Source organism: Protomyctophum parallelum (assembly GCF_964188405.1).
Source record: "Protomyctophum parallelum genome assembly, chromosome: 4".
Classification (NCBI taxonomy): Eukaryota; Metazoa; Chordata; class Actinopteri; order Myctophiformes; family Myctophidae; genus Protomyctophum; species Protomyctophum parallelum.
Window position 1 is genome coordinate 9,822,295 of NC_139700.1, and position 20,321 is coordinate 9,842,615.

At 44.1% G+C, this 20,321-nt stretch overlaps 1 protein-coding gene across 1 annotated transcript; it reads right to left on the reverse strand.

Moving 5' to 3' along the window:
- Positions 1-1,208: 1,208 nt before the first annotated feature.
- On the reverse strand, positions 1,209-20,089 carry ticrr (TopBP1-interacting, checkpoint, and replication regulator). Its single transcript, XM_083764147.1, has 22 exons — positions 19,504-20,089; positions 18,319-18,867; positions 17,403-17,664; positions 16,627-16,865; positions 14,551-14,764; positions 13,619-13,760; positions 12,550-12,698; positions 11,677-11,874; positions 11,444-11,589; positions 11,065-11,165; positions 10,816-10,906; positions 10,284-10,366; positions 9,488-9,709; positions 9,239-9,329; positions 8,744-8,819; positions 8,238-8,372; positions 7,729-7,819; positions 7,567-7,625; positions 7,140-7,405; positions 4,026-6,342; positions 3,241-3,369; positions 1,209-1,830 (listed from the first exon to the last, which is right to left on the reverse strand). The coding sequence occupies exons 1-22, from the start codon at positions 19,642-19,644 to the stop codon at positions 1,733-1,735; spliced, it is 5,799 nt and encodes a 1,932-aa protein (XP_083620273.1). The 5' UTR covers positions 19,645-20,089; the 3' UTR covers positions 1,209-1,732.
- Between the last annotated feature and the right edge of the window lie 232 nt (positions 20,090-20,321).

Here is a 20,321-nt window from a genome sequence, read left to right on the forward strand (position 1 = left end):
TGGTCTAAACAAACATTTATAAAAAGTCCATAGACTTGGCTGCGATATGACGTAATTTCAAAAGCCAGACATTGGAGGGGCTAAACACCCATCAGTCACAATGGAACTCAACTGAGCGTGGTTAAGGACAAGGAACTCAGTGTTGTTTTGTAATACTAGTAATTAATGTCTTATATGTCTTTATGCTGTATATGAGCCAATACTATAATAGGGTTTTCACCTGCTGTGGCTTGAAAAAAGAATCTGGTTTATAAATAAAAGGCATTTAGCATATTAGTCATAAATAATCAAATAAATAATTGTAAATTATGAAAGAAATATTACATACAGCAAAATATGCAGTGTAAAACGTCACTCTGAGAGTCAGGCCAGATTTTGCTGTGCAGATGTGACCAATTTGACCTTGTGTTTAAAAATATGCAGAGATGGACAAGTTAGTCTTACCTGTTGCAGAACCCAGCACCTGGAAAGAACACGTCCCCTGGAAAGACGCTGCGCCCAAACAGTCCAGTGTAGGCGTGCCTGACGTGAACAATACAACACCAACAATGGCTGCCTGACAACCTACTGCATGACTAATGAGATACACGGAAACAAAATACTGTATACTCCGACCTTTGAACACCAGTTTTTGTTGATTCAGGTTTACTTTTATCAGGTGATAGCTGATAAAGCATAAAGGACACTTTGATTATTTCAGAACAGTTTTCTTTACTGTACAGAGCTGCTCTGCAGGCTACATTATTTAAATAAAACAAAAACATTTTACTACCTCATATTTTTGAGGGGCACTAGCCCCTCCTATGTCCAGCTTGAGTGTTTGTGTATCCCATCCATCCATCCATCCATCAATCAATCTTCAACCGCTTATCCGTAGTCGGGTCGCGGGGCAACAGCACCAGAGTGCAGCAGTGCTTTTTCTTTGCCCCAAAGATGAATATGTTTTGTGTGTATATGATTGTGTGCATGCTGGTAATTGACATTAAATTTTTTCAGACTCGGTAACATTCCAGGATAGTGGAAGAGTTGTCTGGCTTGAGAGACTACTTGGCCACAAATGGACACATTTCATGTTTAAAAATGTATATGACCGATAGGAACATGGTTCCATTATCCCCAAATAAATAATATAATAATAGGATTTATTTAAGAAACATAGTTTTTATTTACAAAAAAAACTTTCACATTCTATATTTACATTATAAATCACCAGTTCTTCCCCTTTATTTAAAATAAAATTTGAGATAAAACAAGACACAAACTAAATAAATAAACAGATATATTACATAAATTACAGGAGAAAGTGGTTTGCGAAATGGCTGATTGCATTTTTGACAAAGGAGGAACTGATGGCATTTAAAATGACCACTTTCCAAGTTACAGGCACTAAACGTAGTGAAAAAATGCTTAAAAGTTTAGTGTGGACTTCACAGCAAAAGTAATTTGAGGTATCTCGACAGCTCTGCAACATTAAGAAATGTATAGCCGCATATTTAGACATGGATCAACTTATTCCCAATCCCAAAATACATTGAGACCTGCATGAGGAAAATGACCTTTTAGGAACACAATAACCGTGCGACAAAATATGTCTCAGATGGTGTATCAGTGTTGTAATAATTAACTGCAATTGTTGTTTACAATAAAACCGAATGAAAAAAAAGGTGGTACTTGTGTTTGTTTAGTGCTGTATATGCCTTGCCTTAAAAAGTAAAGTGTCAGGAGCAGTGGTTCAGTCCAACAGTCTCTTCCTGCTGAAGGACTTCCCTGTGTTTGAATGTCTGAAGGGGGAGCGTTCTACGTCCACAGTCCTCTCACACACCGCTTCATCTACAGGATTAGTGGAAAGTAAATTTTTAGTCAAGTCAATTCTATTTTTAATTATTTTCATATAAGAACTGTGTTTGAAAAATAAACCGATCATCCCGGCCTTTTCACTCCTATGGAAATGTACAAATATACCCAAAGAGTAACACAATAGGCACTAGAAACGAGTCAAACAACCCAGAGACTACATTTCCGGGTAGGCGGGGTGGCTGCAGCTGCCCGTCGCACAACATAAACTGACATGTTTTTTTGTTTGTTGATATTTAATGTTTCGTCGTGGTTAGTACAAGTCGAGTCACCGCCAGCTGAGCTTACATCAACAGGGAAACTCAGGAACGCAATGTGTTGACAGCTGAGCAGCGACATTGCTTTCATATGTACTGTAGTTTCAAGGCTTTTGCGGCCAAATTAATTCCATTTTCTCCAGAAACTGGCTGTATCAAATATGAATGGACATCATTAACGACGCACAGCCACCCCCCCGACAGAAAGGCCGGGATGATCGGTTTATTTTTGAAACAGTTCTTATATAAAGCGACCTAAAATCGGAGATTTCAATGCAAATAAAAAGTTATAGCACATTTCATACAAAGTAAACACAATTTGCTCAAATCAACCAATTTCAAGTTGCTGTCCCAATATTATATTGGCCATGTTACAGGTAAATATGTCTTTTTGAGCTCGTTAGATCAGCAATTTTTGCCGGCAAACCTAGTGGTAGTAGTAGTCCACCATCTCCTTCCAACGCACATAGAATAAAGCATTTGTAAACCCCCATCCATCCACACACTCCAACAACAAATCAGAATAAAGCATTTGTAAATCCTCATGATCCATCCACACACTCCAACAACCAATCAGAAAAAGCATTTGTAAAACCTCATCCATGCACACACTCAAACCACACACACACACACACACACACACACACACACACACACACACACACACACACACACACACACACACACACACACACACACACACACACACACACACACATACACACACACAAGTATAGAATTCTTGAGCTTGTTGTGGTAGTGGCAGATATCAGGTTGCCAACTGGCTACAAGCGCCCTCTTGTGGATATAACAATGCTTTAGTTTAAACGATTTGCTTTCTTTAGCCTAGTGGTCCAGGCGCATGCCACATATAGGCTCTGGCCTGACAGTGTGTTCGAGTCCCCTTCATGACGACCTCTGCTGCATGTCTCTACCCTTCTCTCCTCCCTCTTTCCTTCACTTGTAACTATCAATAAAGGCAAAAAGCCAAAAATAATAATATATATATATTTTTTGACAATGTTTAACAACTAAGGGGGACACATTTATTAGAGATATGTCCAATACAACCGGGTCATCCAATGCCAACCAGCCAAACAAAGACAATGTCAAAGGCCAAGCGTTTTACCTTGAAAATGGGGCCTTCTCCTGGTAGCAGAGGCTGATCTGCCCCCAAACAGCAGCGGAGACTGAGTGAGAGCGAAGATCCCACTGGCGGTCACCGTCTTCCTCCTCTTGGAGCTCGGTGGCGTCTCCACTGAACAACATAACCATGAAAAAGATTAATGGCTGCACGGATGGATAGAGACGAGATTAATGAATTTCAAAGTTTAGGCATCAGTTTAAAAACTCTATATATCAATCATCTAGCTATATGCAGTTGCAGTGATACATGTGTTCATCATTGAAGTCAAAGGGAAATTGTGGATACAGGGAAAGCATGCAAAACTAAGTTGCCTTGAAACAAATCAAACGTCACTTAAACCATGACCAACTAGAACAATAACACGTGATCAAACGGTCTCAGTGGCTAGTCTGGATATAGTATAATGTATAAACAAAATTGGGGTCTACAACAATTGTCCACACCATTAAGTAAACATCATTGCTGTCGGGAGGAAACCACCTAACCTCTTAACTCCATTGGGCCCTCAAACTGTCTGCTAAAGCAGCTAACTCCAACACCTCTCCCGCTCTCATGCAACAGCAAGTAATTGACAATATATAATATAATATAATATACAACTTTGATGAGACAGTATTGCTTTGTTTCCTAATTTCCTGAAAATGTTATATTTTTCTATTTCCTGAAAAATAAACATTTTGGAGTTAGGCGTTTTCTTCGCGACAGCAGAGGTATATTTTGGAATTAAAGTATTCCATTATTATTATTGATAAAACATCTGATCTTACAACACTTCAGGTCTCCATCTCCTGCCATCCACCCCTGGTGATCTTTTGTCTGAGGACTAGTTCCATCAACCTGCTTGGCCAGGTTCTCAATCCAGTTCATGTCCCCCTGTGGGGAAACGGGAGACGATGCATCTTCTCCTACGAGAGGTGACCCCCTAGAGGGTCCACCCGGTCCAGCAGCTCTACTGCACGAAGGCTCGTCCGCGTCCTCGTTATCCTGTAACCTCCTCACGCCGAGCTCCACCTCCTCCAGTAGCTCCTCCTCCTTGCGAGCGTGTTCCTTGCTCCCAAACCCGATGGCCTCATGCGCTCTCTTCTTCCTGGGCCAACTGTTAAGGTTGTCCGGGGTCACCCGCCCCATGTTCTGGGGAGACGGGGTCAGGGGAACGGCCTCTGCGGGTACCGGGGGTGACGTGGCTCCGGCTGCGGTGCAGTGCCGTGTAGGGGTATAGGACTGGCAGATGTAGGTTTGGACACCTTTGCCAGGCGTGCTCTTGGCCGGAGTGAAGTGAGAGCAGAGTGACGGCGAGACACTGCCTCTGTGTTTAGAGCGCAGAGCCAACGGACTGTCCAGCTGAGAGGGGTTTAAACCTACCGAGGGGCTCTGGCCTCCCGATCTGGGATCACCACCGTCGGCGGCGGCAAAGGAGTTGGTGCGTTTGAATTTGAGCTTTAAGTTTGGAAGTCCCGTTTTTGGCATGTCCAGTTCCACTTGGTACATCAATGGATTGGGAGTAGTCGCACCCTTCCCTCGACGAGGCGTCACTGAACTTCTTGGGGTTGAAAAGCGAGGCGAATCAGCATAGCCCCAACGAACCGCTGCTTCCCTCTGTTGGCGGTCGGGCGTCTGTCGAAAGCCGTAGCTTCGTCCTGGGGTTACTTGAGCCGGTAGCGGGTACGATCTCGGAGACGATGCTGCTGTGAAATCAAAGACTTCGCTGGAAATGGAGGACTTCCTGGAGAAGCTGATGTTCATTTTGAGGCCCTGGGTGAGTTCAGTCTTTACAATAGCGGCGTCGATGATATCCATGCTGTCGCCCTCACTTGCTGTCTTCATGCTGATGTGAGAGGAGTCAAACTGCTGAGAGTCTGTGTGCGAACTGATTTCGGAGGACTGAGAAGATTCAGACGAGGTTTTTTGTTGTGCCCGTGTTTCACGCTCAATGTTTTCCGTTGTTACACAGTCGCTGGGCATAGCACAGCTAGAGTCTGTGTTTGGTTTGGAAGGAGTTAGGCTCTCGCTAGATTGGGACCTGGTCCTGGTCCTGGTCCTGTTTTTAGCACTTTGGCCAGGCCTGTTTTTCTCTGGAGTTTGTTTAAGAGTTGTACCTTTTACTTGAGTCAATTCTGGTTTACAAGGAGACACTATATTTTTGACAGGTGTTCTTCCAGAGCGCGTGACAATTTGATATTCAAGAACTTCGCTCATGTCTAGGCTTATGGTGTTGTGGGTGCGTGGGGAAAGGTTTAGGACAGGGCTCATGTCTAGGCTTATGGTGTTGTGGGTGCGTGGGGAAAGGTTTAGGACAGGGCTCATGTCTAGGCTTATGGTGTTGTGGGTGCGTGGGGAAAGGTTTAGAGGCGTGGTAGATTCAGGAATGTCCTCCTGAGAACAAACAATTGCGTCAGTAGGGACGTCCTTGGCCGGGGTGGTCATCTTGTCTTGATGTCTTTTAATCAAACTATGACATGGCTTTTCTGGTGTCACCACATTGCCTCTTGCTAATTTTTGAGGAGGCTTTAGAGGAGTTACTGGGGAACTGAGGCTATGTGCTACGTGGGAAGTTTTATCAGGGGTGTGGAAAACCTTTCTTTTGGCACCACGGTTTTTAGAAGGACTGTGAAAATTGTTTCTGGAGGCCAGTTTCAACAAGCTTGGGGAGGCACGGGTCGAATGGACACCGGGCGACTCTGGCACTTTGAAAGCACTGTTTTCCCGGGGTCTACATTTCCGGGGTGATGGCGACCAGGTGACACTCTTTCTGGGTGTTCCCGAGCATGGACTGAGCATGGTTCCAGTGGGCGACACGTGTTCCGACATAATGGCCTTGAGGGGTGTTTTAAGGATCCCCTTCAGTGGGGTCCTCACGGGGCTGTCTTTCAGAGGAGTACCCAGCACCAGGACCCTTCTGGTAGGGGACTGGAAGGGGCTGCCTCTCAGGGACATCCCCGCCTGATGAGGGCTGCCCGACACCATGGTGACACGGACCCTGGTGGACCCTGGGGTCCTGGGGGTCTGAGGGGTGCTGGGTGCTCTGTTCCCGTGAGCAGCTCTTCCGGTTTTACCAGGCGATTTTGTCGGGGTTTTGTTGGGAGTCTGTGGGAAAGAACAGAGAAAGGTGTTATAATTGAACAAGCTTTTATTAAATTGAAAGCATTTTACAAGCCAATTACATTTTAAATTTGTTCTGAAATATTGGCAGATATCTGATTATTAGATTTTGCCAATTTGCCAACACGGTTTAACGTCGGGAAAGTTACACGACTGACCCACCCAGGTGATGGCAATAACACTGGCTCTGAAGTTTCTGAACCAATCAGAGCGTCGCATCCCTTCAGCCGATGGGACGGTAGCTATGCTATACGCAGGACATGGAGTGTGTTTGCTTACAAGTCAGATAGTCGGCCAGCTGTACCAGTTTACTGTTATGTGGCTTATTTCTACCCTATAATGTTTTCAGATACATATTTTAGCGTGATGATTAAGTTGAAACCGAGTAATACTCTGGATGTTATCTTGAATGGGAATAAAAACTGAGGATTTCTGTAATCAGTAGCAGCTGTGTTGGACAGTGTTGGACAGACACTGGGGAATCAAACGGGTGAGCTTCATTTTTATTGGCTTTTATCGATGTGGGCCTCGACACGTCATCACGCAGTACGTTTTCAGGAAGTAATTAAAATTTGATTGTATGGACTTTTGATATAAAAATACACAAAAATGAAAATGTACTCATTGTTTTGGCATCCATTGTTAGGTATGCTCATATGATGACCACGGATGTGGTTTAAAAGTGTGAAAAACATTTTTCATTTCACTACGCATTTAAGATTTGAAGACAAAAATAACGTCTTTGCCAATGACAAAAATAAACAAAATGGGAGAGAACACACCTCAAACACATCAGAGCTGCCAAACGACAGGAACCTCCTGCTGGCCCTGCTGGGGCAGGACGTGGAGGGGCGACCCGGGGACTGAGCTGCTCCGAAGAGGATGCGGTGAGGAGAGTGGACAGCCCGGGGGTTGACCGCGCCGCTGACGGAGAGCTGGGAGGAGGACAACGCCTTGTCCAGGTTACGAGAACGAGGCTGAGAGCTGGAGTAGAAGACGCTGGAAGTCCTCCTGGCAAATGACTTTATCCTCGGGCTCCTCCTCAGCTCTGGATAGAAAAGGGAATGTCAAGGAGGGTCAATCGACACATACAATCGGTGGGCCACAACTGGGACTGCTCTAGAAGACATGTCAAACTTTCTTTGTTAATTTCTTTATTTGGAGAAACACTTTGGAGACTCATTTTACGTATGCCATCAATGCAAGTACCTTCTAAAGGCTTCACTGGTGACTCCTCCACTATGCAATCATCCTCTGGGGCAGACCTCCTGTAAACAAGTACGGACAAACGGTGCTTAGTTAGGGCCCAATTTCCACCTCAATGTGTTATTTAGAATATCCTTCTTGTTTAAGGTTCCTATTATTCAGTACCTTCCCATTCTCTGTCTGTACAGTAGACGGCTGGACACCTGCTTGTGATGGGGCGTTTCACACACTTTCTTTGTCAGGAGCGCATGTGGTCCTGAAAAGCCAACACTCCATTATAGAACACGGCATAAATGAAAGATTTGATTAATTTTGAATTTCTCCACTTTTATGTGGACCCCAGGAAGACTAGCTAGTTGCCATGGTACCAGCTAATGGGGATCCTTAACCCATTTTGACCTGAGATCAGATTCTAAAAATGTCTTCTACATCCTGACAGTTTTCTGAAAAAGCTATGTTTCTATGTCAGTCGATTTTTCAAAAATAGCACTATAACAAGACCTACAAGCTCATAGCGCGCCATTCGGTTCATTCAGCTTATAGATCTGCTATTTTTCAATAGCTAAAGCATAACATAATGCTAACACTAAAAGGGGTTCCCTAATAAAATCTAATCAAATGGCCTAAGCCTATGGGTTAGCCTATTTAAAGCCAGATGTCACGTCATTCATTACCTTCCGACTCCCGACCGTGTTTGCGGTCGAGTCCTTCCACAGCAGACACAGACTGACTCCTGGGCAGTTTGGAGCGCTTGGACCTTGGAGAGGTCTTCTCCTGGTTGAACAGGTTCCTCCTCACCTTGGTCACCTCTGGAGGGCAGTCATCACATCATCAATACTGACTAATCCATTTGCCAAACGAATTATTTAATGACAACACACACAAAAAAGGTTCCATCTCTTTGCCTGTAAATTCTGGAATTCTATATTTTACATCACATGGAATCATTGTGTGATTGAGATGAATCCTAGTGTCCCTACTCCCTACTCTGAGCATGTCATAATAGGCAAACAGTCAGCGAAAGTAACATTGGGTGAAAATAGCAGAACTGCAAGCCGTGAGCTTGTAGATCGGCGGAAGAATGAATGAATGAATATGTGGCAGTTAAGTGCGTTAAGCTAGGTGAAACCTGCCAGACAGACAGTTAGCACTCTTGATTCTAAGCGGACATATACTGTACCTTGTGCTGCTTGTTTCTGAGGTTTCTGAGGCTCTGCAACTGGTTTCTCCACTGGGACACTCGGTTTACCTTTGGTCTGTGGGGTAAGACAATAAGTAATAGTGTAAGGCACTCTGAACAATTACTGTTCATGAATAAAACAATACTGTAGGGCATAACAATGACCACAGAAATGTATAATTGATTGATTATATTCTTGTAACATCTAGAGAACGGCACTAGGTACATAATCCTGGTGAATTTAATGCATGCAATTATTCTGCACAATCGCATCAAAATACAATCATGGTGAAATTAGAGTTTTCGTGATGCAACAAAGGACTCTAAATAGAATCGCTATGAAGTCAGAGATTACATTATGGTTTGCCACTAAACATTTGATCTGCATGTCAAAAGGCCATTTTAAGTAAATAAATATATTGTACCAGACCAGTGTGGTCATAAAATATCAGAGAGGAGTCTATAGGCATGAGTTATGTGTCCTATTCAGCTTACAGATTTGGTGGCCTTTCTCTGTGGGATCTCTATTTGGCGAAGACTCTGTGGTGCTTCAGTCATACTGCGATGGCGAGTCAGCATGCCACTTCTGAAACATAAAGTTAATACAAATATAAAATGGAAGACTGCAAATATAGCAATATGCCACCACTGATAGCAAGTATAGCTTGTAACTAGTGTTGATGTCTCACTCTCAACCTAAAATCAATCCCACCATAACACACCCCTGACCCTTCCCCTCCTCACCTGGAGGAGCGCTTCCTCAGGTCTTGTAGCCCATCCCCAGCATCTGAGGCTCCCATGGTGGTGGAGAGGGAAGGAGACATGGTGGAAGGAGACAAGCTGTCCTTGTTGAGAGACTCGTCGCTGAAGAAGTCCGAAGGCAATGCGGCCAGCAGGGCATCAGGCAGCTGGCTGCCCAGGCTCTGGTAGATGTCAGCCAACAGCCTGGGGATGCTCGTCAAAAACCTGACAGGACATTAGAGTGTTTAGAATGTATGGGGTGCAGATGGCCTAGCGGTTAAGGCACAACCACATATAGGCACTCTAAAGCCGCCTGACAGAATGGCGCAGGTTGGATTCCCGAGCCCGACAACCTTTGCTGCGTCTCCCTTCACTCTGCACTACTACTATCCAAATAAAGTACTACAATCTCAACTAGAAAAACATGCTCTTCTGAGCACAGGTCTCCGCCAGGGCAGGTTACGAGGTAGCTTCTTGTGTGCCAGCAATGTTTCACGGCAGTCGGTCAGTTTTGAAACAGGCGTAAAACACAGCTTCTTCTGTCCGCGGCTGTCGGCTGAGCGGCTCAAGTCTGTCCATGCTGAGAGAGTGTGTGCGCAGTTTCACACCGATTGGGCCAACGGTGCCGGAGATTTAGCGGAACACAGACGGACGGACGAATACACACACAAGGACAGACCGAGGGGCGAAAACATAGTCTCGGCTACGCCTTCAGCATGGTGGAGACAATTAAGAGACTGGATTTTCGTTTTAATCGTGTCTGATGAGCCACATTGACAGCCAGATAAAAGTCACTTACCTAGGAAGTAGCTCATCCTGCAGGAACTTTGTGAGACAGACCGGGTCTTTGGTTAGAGAGATCATCCTCAACATATCAGCCGCCTAAGCAGCAGAAACACAAGTTTCATTAGTAACTTACAAATCAATTTTAAGGTATCAAAACCTTCAACACAACTATTTGCCTCGATGGGTCAGGTCATTATGCTCTTAATTAGTTGAAGGGCATTTTAATGGAGCGCTGTCAAACTGAATGCATTTAGGAAAAACAAAAGGTCATCATAAAATGTGTCAGAAAATAATCTGTTCTGCAATGAAAGGCCACTTTCTGTTAAAAACATCACAACTGTGTGAACTGACTCAACTGAGTGCCCCTCTCTCTCTCATTAGCAGGCAACAGTGCAGCACTATCTCTCTCTCTCTGTTTCTGCCACAACAGTGCCACTTTTGCCCCTACTGGTACTCTAAACATAGTAACAGTCACATAGGTTAGGACGGACATTGCTGTTCCTTGGAGTGGTTGCACCACTCAAAAACATTGCTGTGCATCCTACCTCCTCCACCATCTCTTCTGTAGCAGATGTATCACTCTGTCCTGGAGAGAGTCTACACAACTCCAACCTCAGCACCGCCTGTAGCTTGCACCTAGGACGCACACACACACACACACACACACACACACACACACACACACACACACACCTAATTAACTGCAGATAATAATCGGATCATCTACAGATTAATTTATTATGAGAATAATTGCTATTTGCATCCCTACCCTACAACATGTTACAAAAACTCACTCTCTGACTTTGCCTTCAGGATCAGAGGCAGCGCCATAGAACTGCCTGATGGATTTAGCGGACTTGAGAAGATGCTGCTGGACAAACTGAAAGGTCTTTACCTGTAAAGCGCAAGAGAAAACACATGTGTCATATACAGAAACATCCATTATTCTAATTCAATAATAAAAAAAACAGAAGGTTTTTGACTTACAGAATGTACTGTAAATGTTATATACATTTTAAGACTGTTGGCACATAATAATTGTACACAATAAATCAGAGGATATTACTTTATCTTCATTCTGGCTTTATTTTAAGTCTTTACATCAGTACCATATGCCTAAATATTTATTTGTAAGAAATAGGGAGAGGCGACTAAAGATCTTATTTGTCTCACTGCCTGGTCTGTCTTCGATGTGATGAAGGATCTGACTGCAGCCAGGAAGTTCTGGGTTTCATTGAGGACGCACAAATCCCTCTCCATTACAGTCTTCTCATAACTGGACTTCAGATGAGCCACCAGCTCTGTCTCACTGCTGAAGACTGATGGAGGGACATAAACATGGTTAAATGTTCAAATTAGAACCACTTTTAGTAATATTACTAAGGCTAAGACCATCAACCACTCACTTTGATGGCTGCTGGCTCCTCCAGATTTGGTCTTGTCACCCGAGCATCTCTTCCCGGGCTTGTCGTGGCCCTGCTGTTCGGTCTCCGCCTGGTCTAGTTCGCGCTGCGCCTTGACATTGAGTCGCGCTACATTCAGCATCTGCAGGGAGCGACTCATCGTCTTCATCTTCTGCTTCACAGGCGTGCGCTGGGCCCCACCTACACGCAGAATGACAGAAAAGGTAGACGACACGGGTGACCTCATGCTAAACCACAATAATAATCTGTTAGTTAATTTGAGGAATCAGTGAGTTTGAGTTTGCAAAGTCAGTCAGTGAGATAGTGAGTTCACTGGTGGGTTAGGGAATTTGAAGAACATCTGAATGTTATCAGGATTTTGGGAGCTGCTACTTTTACAGAATGTTCACCTCCAGAATAGGGACACGAGAGTTCATATGGTTAAACGTCCTAAACCCAAACCCTTAGTCTGTCCATAACCTTAACCCTAACCATAATATACCCTAACGTTTGTTATGTGGAATGTTAATTTATCCTGGAAATGAGCATTTCCTCAGTGATGTGGTAGTTAACACCTGTGTGTAGTACTGTACTGTGTATTGTTAGAACAGATATTATCAAAACATGCTGGAAATGTATATTTACCAGCAGGTAACGTAAATGAAAACTAATTCTCAATTTACTAACCGGGTTAAATTAAGGGGGAAACTAATTGTCTCTAGGCGAGTAGAGTTTATTTTTATTCGTTACTAATACTAACAGATAATTTCCCTCTTTGTTGGGTATGTGGTCCATCTAAAAAACAAAAAACACTGTGCCCAAATATGTGAAAATATGCATGATGACAAAGAGATTGCAGAGGTGCAGCATTCTTACGCTTCTTCTTAGTTGTGTTGTTTCCAGGGCCCTGCGAGGCCTGGTAGAGTTCAGCCAGGCTGCTGACTAGCTCCTGTTGCAAAGCAGACAACTCCTCTCCCTGGGTCTCCTCTACTGCTCCGTGATGCTCTGGCACAGCATTCAACAGTCTATAGAGAGAACGAGAGAGAGAGACACACACACGCATAGACAGACAGAGTCAAAGTCGTACGATTTGTCACACACACATTACCGCAGTGAAATTTGTTCTCCGCATTTGACCCATCTCTTGGAGCGGTGACCCGCAGCCAAGAAGCGGTGATCTGCAGCCGTGCCGCGCTCGGGAATCATCTGGATTAGTTGATTTGACAGACAGAATAATATTTGTCCATTACTTATCGTTTCCTAAAACCATGTTGTATTGTGATTCTGGACAATAATATCATTGCTTTCCAGCGGTTCTATCAAATTATTTTAAATAATTTTTTAATTAATGACAAAATTAACTGTTCATAATATCTATCAGATGTGCACCTGCCATCCTCAACCGAATGACTCTAAAATTATGTTTCCTGTACAGGTCCTGCGCTGCACCTGGTGAGAGCAGATGTGGACCTGGTGAGACGTAGGAGGAGCCAGCCCCGGACAGGAGTCACCCCACAGAGCCTAGTCCTTCCACGCGCCAGACCTTCCAGTCCCGGCAGAGTAGTTCGGGAGCGACCCTGTCTTTCCCTAATGCAGGCGTCCCATTAGGGCCTAATGGGACTGATCGTGGGTAGCTACTGGGACGCAAGTCGAGACTTGATCACCCCGGCTGGGTCACCTGTGAGGGGTATGATGTTGCGAGACCCGAAACCCTGATGACCTTGGGATACATCATACATCACTGAGGATACGTCTCAGGTGCATCCAAGCGATGTTTTTTTTTGTTCTTAGTGGTAATCAATGCAAATAATACGGAATTCAATTAGAAGCAAATCATATCAGAAGCAGCATCAGTGTGTGACGGCAGTGCTTCTGACAGTTTATGGTAAAGTTGGTTTCAGTAGCATCAATAATGGCAGTGAGAGAGCAGTATATACAGCCATACCTCATTGACTCCATTAGATGGGAGCTGACTCCTGACTGGTCAGATTGAGGGAACCAGCTCTCCGTTAGGCTCGTCATCACTGGGCAGGAGTGTCTAAGCTCCTGTTGAGCCCATTCTGGGACTTGGTGCTCCATCAGCTGGACTGAGGAGCAAAAGAAAACTGAAAGTCACCCTTACTGGTCAATTTTAAGCCGGAAACGGGCTCCAGAGCAAACGGCAAATACTGTTGAGTTCTACATTTTTTACTCAGCCTTTACACGGAGACGCTGTAATGACTGAAAACACAGTAATGTAATGTGTATGCCAGGTGGCGGTGACGGACTGCCAGAAAGACCAGGCACGCAAGTACAAGAACCACTTCAGTTCTACTAATTCACAAGGCTTTTTATTTACAGCATTACATTCACCATCGCTAGTCACTACATTTGTATTCATAAGATGAGCGGGGCGAGGGAGAGCTTGGCCGCTTGCTCATTATAGAAACTCCAGATATCGCCTACGGCTCTGCATCAATGTAATAAACATAAGCGTTGTGAGCCCACGTGAGCCATGATGTCAGACGTTTTGCGGATTCACCGTTTTGCCCGTTTACATGGAGACGGGAGGAGACAGCGGTTTCAAATGATTTTTCACTTTGTTGCTTGTTCAACCACCAAAACCGCCGTTCTCGTCTAAATGGACACCAGCAAATGATACTTTACTTCGCCGTTTTCTATGGACACCGTTCTCGTGTAAAGGGGTCCTGGTGTTTTTATACCTGCACCCAATGGATCGGGTGTCTTGTAAATGCCCCACCAAATTGCAATTATTTGAGATAAACAATTATGTTCTATAAATCGCCATAATCATTTCCATGTTTCATACATTCATGCAGTTCTACAAGGTCGCAATCCGTTGTATTAACATATATTAATGTTCCATTATGTCCTCACCCTCCTCGTTCTCAGTGTCTACATCCTGCTCCATGACCACAGACAGGACACTGCTGACCACGTCTGGTAGGTCGGAGAACGTGTCGCCATCGGCCGTCAAGGGCAGGCTATGGTGGGCAGCGTCGGGTTGGAAGACGGAGAGCAGAGCGTTGAAGGAAGACAGAGGAGAGAGTATGGCCGAGCACAGCACACCACCGTCGTTCACCTCAGCAAACTGGAAAGAAACAAGAGGGGACAGGACAGAAGGGCTTTATTACAGACAGCACGGATTGTGAGGAAAGATATTGAGGTTTGTAATCATAATTAGACAACCTAAGAACATGGCTGAGAGTATGATGGTATAGGCAAAAGGTGCAGAGCACACCAGTCCTTGTGAGGTGCCAGCCAACGGGAAAAATGCTGAATGAAAAGTAATAGACGGTTTCTCCTCTGTGTCCTCAATAAACGTGTGGCATTGGCAGACATGAGAGTATGATGGTAAAATATAATTTAAAAACAAATCTTGACTTTGCATCCAAACAATCGAACACAAACAAATCCTATGCTCACCATATCTGGGATGGATGTTGAATAAAACACACAAATTAACTAGTGCTGGGTATTGCCTGCAACCTCACGATAGATACATATCATGATACAGAGGCCACGATACGATATATCGATATACAATATTATATTATATGTTGATTCCAAATAATGACCATTGACCATGTAAGGTATTTACTACAAGAGCGCTTCTTATTATTCTGTAGCAAAGGCAAATCCTTTAAGTATTGCACAAATACAATAAAACACTTTCAGGCCCCCACAGAGATCTTTAAATTAAAATTAAAGGTTTCTTAGGCATTGCACCATGTGTTTATATGTAACTGCATCCCACACTATATATCGATTGATATATTGCCAATTTGCCATTAATTGAACCCACCACTAAAATTAACCCTAAATGGGTACTGAGTGAAATGTGTTTTTATTCTGGTTTGGTTATTGAAGACCATTAGATTATTGTATTCTATGCCAGACAATTGGGAAATGGTAGCTATTGCCTCATAGGGCTGTCATGCATATTGAGCTGTTCTGTGGCCAACATCAAATAAGGGAAACTCCATTCCATGTTGTTAATTCAAAAATATAGGCAAAACTAAAAGTTAATATACTTTTAGCAGATAAAATACCTATTGGTAGTTACTAGTTTGTAAACAAACAAATTACTGCAATCAAAACTACTTGTCAGAGATGACAAGAGGGGCACAGTCTCTATGACCGGCAACCCATGTTGCCGGTTACAAATAAACACTGACAGCAGACAATGCGGCTGTGGCTCAAGAGGTAGAGCAGCAAATCGTCCAATGATCCGTGGGTCGTGGTTCAAATCCCGGCTCCTCCTGTCTACAAGTGACTTTGGGCAAGACACTGAACAATACATTGCCTCCACCTCCAATGACTCGGTCGGTGAGCTTGCCACCATTCAGTATTTTAGTCTGACGTCATTTTGAAGTGCTACGTTACGTCCGGGTCCAAGTGGCACCAGCTCCCGTCCGCATGTCATTGTAAATAGAATACCTAAAAACGCGTGAATCTTTTTACAATGACGTTATTTTTCAGAAAGGAAGCCATTGAGGGTTAAAATGTGTCTTAATGCGTCCAACTCGAGTAGAATTATTAATGTTTTGTACAAGTGTAGACGTGCAGACAAGTGCAGACAAGTGCAGACGGCCTGTCACAGCCAGATTTGGGAGAGCAGCGCAGATTTGTTGTTGCGAGGAAAGCGGTAAAATTAGACTTTCGTGGTTGTTTTCGTCTCAGATTTAGTCCGACGTAGCGTCACAGTATAACTCCATGGGGACACAAAAGCGACACAAAAGTAGGACCCGGAAGTATCTCAGGAGGGGGCGCTCAGCCGCTCACGTCACAGCTAAAATACTGAATTGGTGTGTGAATGTAGGAAGTGAGGACACTGGCGTCGACTGTTAACCTCCCAATGTATAAATGAATGAACCATTGTAAAGTGTTTTGAGCACTTGGAAAAGCTCTATAAAAATGCCATTCATTATTATTAATGGTTCTGCAGCTTACCATGTGCAGATCAAGTGTGGTGAGCTCCATTAGGAGTTGCTGAAGGGCCGTTTGGCCCGGATCCTCGCTGTTACCGGGACACTGGAGGATCCAGGACTCTGAAAAGGTCTTTGTTGGTGATGATGGCGCTCTCCAACCCTGGACAACCCCTTTCAGAGACACCTCCACCGGCTGAGGGAGGAGCTTCTGCCAGCAAGACACTGGCTCTACAGATACACTGCAGGTCTGGGTGGTATTGCCTGGGTTTGGGGAGAAGGTAATTATAGCATACATTGTGCTTACTTTATGAAATGATAAAAAGGTAGAGGTACTACACGTGTGTAGCTCCACACAGAATTGCAGAATAGATGGCAACAGACAAGTATATATTTGAGTTTGTTTTCATTTTTTCAAAAGCAAAACGTGGAATTATTTTTTACTTTTCAAGATTAGTTTTTAAGTCACAAAAGTCATGTTTTTCTCAGTGTGTGTTTTGATGACTGCAGTAATCCCACGGTGCAGTTGTGGGAAATGATGACAAGTGTCATCATGTCAGTATAATAGGTCTATAATAATTACTGACCTGACGAAGATCTTGTGAGATCGAAACGTTGTCTGACAATAAAGTAATTCCTACTTAATTAATTTACCTAATGCTGTGCAAGCCCTAACTCCTTCCATGTAATACGTACCTTATTGGCCCGGCCAGCACCTACTGTCGATGTGCATGCATTACTAGGTATGCTCTGAAAAGGTTTTTTACTCAACACCTCCCAAACAATAACCATGCAACCCACCTTGCCCCCAAATCAGAACACCTCCCAGGACAGGAAACGCCAGTCGGTAGAGCCGTTCAGAAGACAGAAGATATCCGATGCTAGATTCCAGAGGAAACGCCTCTCTCTCGGCTCCTAAATGCTGCTCCGTCAATCCAGAAGGCGTTCTGTGCCGTGTGCAGGAGAGCTGCAGCAGAGCATCCATGGGAAGCTCTCTGCCACCCAGCTGCCCCAGTACCTCCGACAGCTTCTCAGAACCAACGTGGTCCTCACACCTCAGCACCTAATTTAAATCATGTATTAGGGCAATAACATACATATACAAAGGTGTTGACACTAAGGGTTGCCCCTGGCAGGTAAATACATTTTGGAAAAGGTGAGTTTGCTTTCAAGTTGCCCAACGGGGCAAGTGCTCGTTTGTGAGGGAACGCAACGAACCGTCTATAAACACAACACAAGATATCTGTCTAAACACCTCAATGTGGCCAAAGCGCTCTGTCTTCTGGTCTGTGGAATGTAAATTAATTTAAGAGCACTGTTTAACAACATGAGTTTTGTTTCCTTGATCATAAATCTATTTCACTGATATAAAACAATCAGTTAAGGTTCAGTTCCTCAATCATTCAAGTCAGTTTTACTGTGACACACACACACACACACACACACACACACACACACACACACACACACACACACACACACACACACACACACACACACACACACACACACACACACACACACACACACACACACACACACACACACACACACACACACACTTTATAATGGCTTTATAATGGCTTCAGTGTCAATGTCAGCAGTGAGTAAGTAATATGTACCATTGTTAAACCTTTATATTTTAGTTTAAATTAAATATAACCCAACTCTAAGGATTACGACTGATTCTTAAAAGGACAAAAGGGTCCATTTTTACCTGTAGGTAGGAGCTGGTGTCCACCCAGTGCAGGACTACCCGTCGTTGGACCAACATGTCATGAAGCCCCCTGGACACAATCTGATCGGACACGTCCGCGTGCGCCATGTCTTGGACGCTAGTAGAAGTGTATTCCCCGAGTTGTGCTCTCGAACGAGGACACTCCGACAGAACAAACAACACATTTCTCCCACCACCATCAGCTGAAGTGTCATCCTCTTGTGAGCCGACGACAGCTCTGATCCCGACTCCCCGGTTCGACTTCCGCGGTCTCAGGGACAGTTTGGTCGGAGAAGTGATGTCAGGTCTGTCCCACTGGAAGTCCAAAAGGGCCTCTTTCAGCGCATTCTGGACCGAGGAGGACGGGCTGGGCTGCAGTTTTCGGCGAGTGGTAGAGCACAATGCCTTGCCCTGCATGTCCAATTTGGCGTCGTATTCCATCTCAAAGTCCTCAAAGGTCTTGTGCCGAAGTTCCTTGAAGTCGGAGCCCCGGGACAGGTTGCCACTGCGGGCGGACTTGGACTGGAAAAACTTGTAGCCCCAGCGTACCTTGTCAATTCAATTCAAAAGAGCTTTATTGGCATGAGAAAACATACGTTTACATTGCCAAAGCAATGTCAAAATATAGTAAAAACAGTTAGAGGGGGTACAGCATTTTGTAAACAGAGCTGTGTAACATACATGTTATGTTATACAGGGTATAAAGCTTCATTCTTGTAACACTTTGGGACTAATAGCAGCACTTTTTCTCAAGACTATTAAAATATTATTAAAAACTCACACCCGTGTGAAGTGAGGGGCGCAAAATATATTAAAGTCTAGCTCATGTTGATTAGGTCATGTAATGGTGATGTAAAACAAACTGTGCCAACACAAACATTAAATGCCATTAACAATAAAGAGACAATAAGACGTAATGAGAGACAATATGACGTTTTTAAAAACAAACATTGAACCAAAGACAAACATTAAACCTAGCGCCCCTCAAAAAAACTCAGATTTAAGATGTGTTTAAAAGGTAGCAGGTTTGTTTACATGTGCAGTGGGTCTAGTAGTGGTTAGCCCCTAGTTTACCTTTTCTGTATTTGGGACGTCGCCGATATCCAAAATCCAGAAAAGGTCAACTATAGGGTCCCGAAAGGGGCTATAGTAGTCTAGTCGTGGTCTACTTGCTACTATACAGACCTTGTCGAAGCCATACTTGTAGCCGAAATGCAGCAGGATCCGCAGGATCCCTCGTTTCAGTGGGGTTGTTGTGGCTGTTGTTTCGGCATCCCAACCACCACCGTCCAGATCAATGACAAAAACCAAGTTGTGCAGAGCCATAATAATAATAGCTCACTGGCCGTTGATCCATTAATCCATTTACAACAACAGGTCGCAGTTACTCCAAAATACAAGACCTGACTGACTTCCAGCATTCATTCAACGTATCTAAATAAAGCCTAGTCTAGAAGATGAACCCGAAAGCACACTCGAAATCTCAGCTGGATGTTGGATTAAATTAGATGTCGCCCAACATGTCTGAACTGTGACATTGGTTGGTGGAGGAAAGTATCGTTACCCAACTTGTCTGGAGTTAGCTGTTTTCGCTAACTATAGGCTAAAGCTAACTACAGTACTAGGTAGAATGCACACCATTTTATTTCAAGCATCATTCAGTCCAGCGCTGAAGATACGTAAACATACACGCGCAACTACGAATACTGAAATGTAGTTTGTTTGGTTATTTGTTTGTTTGTTACAGAAGGTTGGGAAGTTTGTTTTTAAAGTTCTACCATAACATTCGCCATTTTCCTCTTCTTGCTCCTTGACTCTTCGCGCTCCTCGCACGTGAACCCACCCCTCGCCGTGATTGGCCCCATGGCACCGCACCGACCGCGCTGCCATTGGCCCAAAGGAGACGGATGCTTGATTGTGATTTGCCAACGTGTCCTCTAAACTTGTGATTGGCCGAACGAAGTGTCATTTATCCTTTTAGGACAACGTGAGTGGAGGAGGAT

Bases quoted from the DNA above. Each gene is read 5' to 3' on its own strand.
- ticrr (XM_083764147.1), bottom strand. From the start codon at position 19,644: ATGGCTCTGCACAACTTGGTTTTTGTCATTGATCTGGACGGTGGTGGT. The intron at 16,866-17,402 runs GTGGGTTGCATG...CCCCAAACCCAG, and splicing joins TGTTCTGATTTGGGGGCAAG to GCAATACCACCCAGACCTGC. The intron at 12,699-13,618 runs GTATGGCTGTAT...TTCTCTCTATAG, and splicing joins CATCTAATGGAGTCAATGAG to ACTGTTGAATGCTGTGCCAG.